This window comes from Megalops cyprinoides, chromosome 6 (assembly GCF_013368585.1).
Source record: "Megalops cyprinoides isolate fMegCyp1 chromosome 6, fMegCyp1.pri, whole genome shotgun sequence".
In the NCBI taxonomy this organism is placed as follows: Eukaryota; Metazoa; Chordata; class Actinopteri; order Elopiformes; family Megalopidae; genus Megalops; species Megalops cyprinoides.
The window spans coordinates 37,449,370-37,456,125 of record NC_050588.1 but is presented as its reverse complement, the minus strand read 5'-3'; the positions used below and the strand labels follow the sequence as shown (position 1 = coordinate 37,456,125).

At 42.6% G+C, this 6,756-nt stretch overlaps 1 protein-coding gene across 1 annotated transcript; it reads left to right on the top strand.

The window, feature by feature from the left end:
- Positions 1-607: 607 nt before the first annotated feature.
- On the top strand, positions 608-6,273 carry LOC118779633 (keratin, type I cytoskeletal 18-like). Its single transcript, XM_036531809.1, has 7 exons — positions 608-916; positions 2,516-2,598; positions 2,746-2,902; positions 3,030-3,194; positions 3,710-3,835; positions 4,661-4,881; positions 6,027-6,273. The coding sequence occupies exons 1-7, from the start codon at positions 608-610 to the stop codon at positions 6,271-6,273; spliced, it is 1,308 nt and encodes a 435-aa protein (XP_036387702.1).
- The last annotated feature ends 483 nt before the right edge of the window (positions 6,274-6,756 follow it).

Below are 6,756 nucleotides of genomic sequence, written 5' to 3'. Positions count from 1 at the left end.
ATAAGCAAGTATGAACTCTTTATAACAGCTAATAATGTCATTACCCTTCATACAGGAGGCAATAAATACAACATATTATTTAAATGTAACATATATAATGAATTTATAAGTTTTTTAAAGCCTCCATATTTTTATATACAAGCAACAAAACATTGCCAGTTTTCCCTGGGTTATAAATATTGGCTTTTGGGCAAAGTTCTTTGCGGTTTCATCTTCTGACATGGTCAGGTTTTTGTTTCACTTGTGTTTATTGGCATCTTATCTATTGCACACACTGCGCCCCGGTCAGTGCAGGGTCTGGTCAAAGTCTGGGAGACGGAGAGAGTCAAGGTACGGGGGGGGTCAAGGGACAGAATCGTGGAAGAAGGAAGGGGAGGGGGAATCCGAGTGAGGGGAAACTCAGGGCCTCTCTCGCCCCCCTCTCTCAGTGGAGGGAAGGGGTGGAGCCGACATGTGCTTAATGCGCCACTCATACGCCAGGTGTATAAAAGCCCGGCTTACCTGTATCTGTCTCCCAGTCCGTCCATGCAGCTCTGCTCAGCCCCTGTGACCTGGACTCAGCCTCGTGTGCAATATGTGGTCCGCGGCATCTCTCCCAGCTACGCCGATGAGACACAAGTTCATGTCCAAACCACCCCCCAGCGCGGGGGGCGAGGAGCCCGCCAACCCTGCTGACCCCGCCGACCCCGGCCCCTGCTACCTTCCCCTGGACGAGGTCTTCGGGGGGATCGGGAACGAGAAGCACACCATGAGGCAGCTGAACAGCCGGCTCACCGCCTACGTGCAGCAGGTCAAGAAGCTCAGCGGGGCCAACCGCAGGCTGGAGATGAAGATTCAGCAGACTCAGCTGAGCAGCGGCCTGGAGGAGGAGGATTTTGAGCACTACTACTCCATCATCGAAAACCTCCACAAAGAGGTGAGATCAGTGCTGTGCTGGCCCTCTCACACCTGCAGCTTCAGCAGGGGAGTCAGGGTATCAGCATCTCATAACACACACTGTGCGCCCGGTGCACGTGCACACACAGATACATTTATTAATATGTTGATGTAAATCATTTAGAATGAATTCATTTGAATCTAAGATTAAAAAAACATCCACATTGCACTAGTGGAATCATCTACCCTGGATCCAGTTATAAGACAAAAATTATTATTATTTATTATTTATTATAGTTATTTCCCTCTGTTTTGTATAGTAGCATGAATGTAGTTTATTTTTACAAGGATTACTTTTATCTTAAAATAAAGGATATCACAGCCCAAGTTCTAGATTGTTTGTTGATGCATTATTAAATTATTAATGGTTCTAATCATATTAGGAATAGTACTCAATTGAATGAGCACATTCCACAGGTACTCCTGGGCTCAGTTAAAATCTGTCCTTAACTTCCACTCAGAAATGCCTTGCTTTCTGTTTTCACAAATTAAATTACATTACATGCATGAATGCAACTGCTGCTTACATTACATTATGTGCATTAAGCAGATGCTCTTATCCAGAGCCACTTCCAGCACAAGAGAATGTAAGTGTATTCATTCAAGTGTATTCAAGTTAAATGAGCAACAGCGTCAGGCCAGGGTAACAGCACTCCTACAGCAGTGAGTGTGAGCATAACGTTATTGAAGCCCTACTACAAGTTAACTTATGCAATCTGACTAGGCAACGGAAGCCAAGTACACTACAATACATCAGTCACTAGAACACACAAAATCTAAAATACATCACAATACTACCCACACAATAAATATCAAATACTAAAGGTAGCAGGTGTTAGGGGACAGGGATTAAGGCGGATATTTCATCAGGTGCATGTTGGTAGATTCAGTGACCACCAGTATCTGTAACATTAATAAACAAATGTAGATTATGCACTGAGAAAAGTTCAACTTTAATTTACTCACAGATCAAAGCTACAGTCAAATGTTGAGTTCATTGAATCCACTTGTGTGCTGTACTTCTGTGTGATCTGTGCTTGGATTTGAGCCTCTGAGATTCTGGTATAACTGGAAAGGTTTTGTTAGCTTTTAGTAAATGCAGTAAAACTGTCACCACCACTGAAGAAATCCTTCATTAATCCAGCACTAAAAAAAGAAACTTTAACAAAAAAAAAAAAGTCAATTCATCAAAGTTCATCTGCAACACCTTCAAAGTCCTTCAAAGTCATCAAAGTTCCTTCAAAGTACTTCAAAGCCACCTCTTTTAGGCTGATGATGCCGCTGACCATGACATTCATCTGTAACATTATGCTGTGATCAATTTTAATACTCTGCCCAACTATGCAACTCACTTATCATAAATTAAACCTTTATGGCCATCTACATTCGAGAATATTCTTTATTGTACCATTTAAAACTATGTGTGTAAACTATGTGTTTATCATCACATAAATACTAGTTAAAATGTACTTTTAAATATCTTTATCATTTAGCATGCGAAAACATTTTCAATAACCCTCTCCTGTACACTGACATTTGTCTTAAAATCCTTCTCAAGATGCCTTTCTCTCTCGTCCAGTTCCTGGCCAGCACCATGGCCAACGCTCGTATTGCTCTTGAGATTGAAAGTCAGGCTTTCGCCCTTGAAGACTTCAAAAACAAGTAAGACCTCCGTTACAAATGACTACCTTTTCTGACCTGCGAGATAAGATTGCACTACACAGTTGATTCTGATAAGTGAGATGTGCTGGTGCATGCTAACATGCGTGCGTTTGCACGTGCTTTTAATGCGTCCTTGCGCTCACGCAGATATCGCGCAGAGCACAAGCTTCGCCAGGAAACGCAGGCTGATATCGCCCAGATGAAGAGGTTTATAGACGACAACACTGTCAAATACCTCAACCTAGAGAGCGAAGTGGAGCGACTGACCAAAGAAATCATAACCCTCAAGAAGACGCATAAAGAGGTGAGCTTCGCGCCGTCAGCGGCAGCAGAAACGTTTACACCGCACACACGCGTAACGGGTGCAGAAATGCGACTCTTTGTGAATGTCTGCATGATGTGACAGTTGCTCCTCCTCTCTGAGAGAACAGGAGCGCGCAAGAATCCGTGCTGAAATCAACGAGTCGATGGTGGAGGTGAAAGTGGACGGCCCGACGCAGCCGGACCTGGAGGAGATCATGGATGAGATGAGGGCTAAATATGAAAAAATAATCCAGAGGAACACGGACGAGATCCGACGCTGGTACCAAAGCCAGGTCCCGCTCCTTTCCCCTGCACTGCCGCTTAGCTGTGTTTTCACATGTGTACATTACATTGTTGTCATTTAGCAGACTTATCCAGAGTGACTTACACAGGTTACAATATTGACATGATATCCATTTATACAGCTGGGCAATTGTGGGTTAAGTACGTTGCCCAAGAGTACAACAGCAGTGCTCCAGCAGGGAATCGAACCAGCAACCTTTTTTTGGTTACAATCCCTGCCCCTTACCACTATGCTAAACTGCCACCCACATACTGTTTACAGTATCAAAAAAGCACAACATACTCAGACAAGCTGCTATTTATGTCACAGATATTCAAACATATTAAAGGATTCCTGCACAACGCACCACCGTTGTTATCTGCAATGACACAAAATTCGCAAAAGTGCAGTCATTTTCCCCCCACACAGTTCGAATTTCTGGGCTGTAATGGGTCTCAGATGAAGTGCCGAAGGAGTCAGTGGCTGAGCGTTATACATTCAGTGCTGCTGTTCCTCCCTCCTCAGCTCTCAGAGATGCAGCAGCAGATGTCACTGAGCCTCAAGGCCCAGAAGGAAGCCAAAGTGGAGCTGAAGGAACAGCACAGGAAGGAGCAGACCATGCAGGTGCAGCTGCACTCCTGCAGGGGTCAGGTGAGGTGCCGGCAGCTACACCACTGCACCTGCACGTACCTGTAGCTAAAGCACACCAGGTCAAGGACAGCCCCCCTCTCATATCCCAACACGTGGCTCTCTATCATAGGTCCATGTGTGGTAGGAAAGGAGAGTCAGCCATTGTTTGTGCAGAACAGCGCATCACATACCAGTTTTGGAGAAGCATAATTGTACTCATGGCAAATGACTATAAAAAAAAGATTATCCAGGGATAGATCCCAGACTCCCAACTGGGTAAATGTATACATTGTGGGCCAATGATGATGATAATGATTAGGGCAATTTTTAATTCTACTTTTAATACTACTATATCATACTATTATTATCATTTAATTTCCTTTTCCAGGAGAACATACAGTGCTAAAACAGTACTTACATGTTTTCCATATTATACCTTGAAACTAAATGTCATCAGATAAGCCCCCAAGAGAACCAATGCCCAGAAGCACCTATAAATGGACCTGTATGAATTCAGAAGTAGTCACATTACATTACTGCCCTTTATCAGACTCTCATCCAGAGTGACTTACATAGGGTAAAATTTTTACAATGTTATCCATTCATATAGCTGGATATTTACTGAAACAATTGAATGTTAATCACCTTGCCCAGGGGTACAGCAGCAGTGCCCCTGCTAGGAATCAAACCAGCAACCTTTCAGTTATGCACGCTGCTCCTCACCACTACACCACACTGCGGTATTACCTGTAGGTCACCTGTGAACTAAGTGAACACCGGTCTTCCAAGAGCAGCATTCTCATGATTATCCCACTGCACCCCCCCCCCCCCCCCCCAATTGGGCAGATTTGCGCCCTGGAGAGCTCTCTGGTTAAAGCGCAGCGGCAGAGCAACGAGGAGATGGAGAGCTGCAACAAGGAGATCGTGCAGCTGGAGGAGGCGCTGGCCTCCGTGAGGGACAAGGCCCGGGATCAGCAGGAGCGCTACAGGGCACTGCTGCACCTCAAGATCAAGCTGGAGGAAGAGATCGAGAACTACAGGAGGATTCTGGGAGAGGACCTCTTCACGTGAGTCAGAGCGGCTTCTCCTTCACCAGCCATTAAGCAGGGGAGCACAGTATCGCAATGCAATGCTGTACTTATCTTACACGTTGTATTGTAGTACCAACTGTATTGCACAAGTTAACTTGTGGTAGGGCTCGAATAGTGTTATGCTCACACTCACTGGTCTGGAGTGTAGTTAGCCTGGTCTGACACTGGAGCTCATTTAACATGGATGGACACTCTTCTGTTATCTTATGCTGAATAAGAGCATCTGCTAAATGAATATATGTATATATATATGAATATTTTACTCATATATACATAAATTTGTGAGAAGTGTCAGCTTCTCAAAAAAAAAAAAAAAAACAGAAAGAGCAAACATACCAAAAAAAATTTTTTTTTTTTTTTTTGAAAACCCAACAACCAAAAGGGATCAGCCAGCAGACACAACCAAACCAACTCAATATCTCTGGCTCTGCAGCCACCACACCTGTATTTAATAGGCCTGATTAGGCAGGTGTGGCTCGTTAACCAGCGGCTGCCTCACACACACACACACACAGTTACAGATAGACACATAACAATGAAACAATTGACTGGTTAGATACGCTTGATGTGAAATGAGCTCAATTACTGATGAGCATGAACGTTGAAAGACAATAGCCTTAGACATTTAAACAATTAACAATGGTTTTGGGGAACAGGTGAAGGTTTTCCTTTATGCTGTGTCATAGCATACATACTATATACTAGCATACATAGCTTAGCTGATTAGACAGCATTTTGATGGTGTAAACTCATTGGTGCCATGTGGTTTTCTGCTGTAAGATCAGTGTTGTAAGGGGGTGTATAACCAAGTAGGACCATATAGATTTGGAAGAAGGTATAACCAGAAGTTATATTAGTAGTGTATTTTCCTCAAATGGGAGCACTTAGCCTGGACCCTATATTTCTTGAGTAGCTGTGTCTGGCATTTTACCACTAACACTGTTGTTTAATATTAACAATGAACTAATTCTTCAATGACACTGCAAAAGTGACATGGCAGTCTTTGATTAACATGTGTTTTGTATTGTTTGCTACTCTGTTTTTACTTAGATGTCTGCGTGTTTTTTGGTGTGAAAATGTTCACGGTTAAACAAATCTCCCCCGCTTTCCCATTACCTTAGGGACCAACAACCACCTGAAAGGACAGAGAAGCAAAGAGAAGAGTGGGAGAGAAGAGAGAGAAAGATAGAAAGAGGAGAGACAGAGATAATAAGGAGAGCAGAGCTGGAAAAACAAATCATCGTAGAGAAGAAATTGCTTAAAATTGTAAAGGAATTTGTTGGGGGAAAACTGGTAAACCAAAGACAGGAGATTGAGCAGTTGGACTCCACTGTGGAATCTGAGGATGTGAATGAAGTCCTCAGCTAAGCAGGTGTACTAAAGACCTGTAATACAGGTAAATGACAAAAAGTCAAGAAAAGGGATAAAATAATAATTTGAATAAAAAGATTCACAAATGGGGAGCACAGTGTGTGAAATTGTAATTTGGGTCCATTAAAGGATGGGTTTAGCTACAACAGCACTGAATGGTCCTTGTTTGTGATATTACATTTTTTTCTTTTTTAATGCATCCTTACACTGTTTTTAAAATCTATGAACAACTTAGACTTTTCAGGCAAATGCATCATTAAAATATATGACCTTTGCCTTTTGCAATTCTTAAGACAGTAATTCTAATCTTTTTATCTGTGTGCACTTCATATCACCTCTGATATCCATCAGGGGTGTGTCTCACCAACATGTGCCTTAAAATTGGCATAAAACAATTTAATTATTAGGATATTCTGGAACAAAATGTGATCTGACTTTTGTCAAACAAGTCTCTTTGACAAAATTTAAATGGCTTGAATT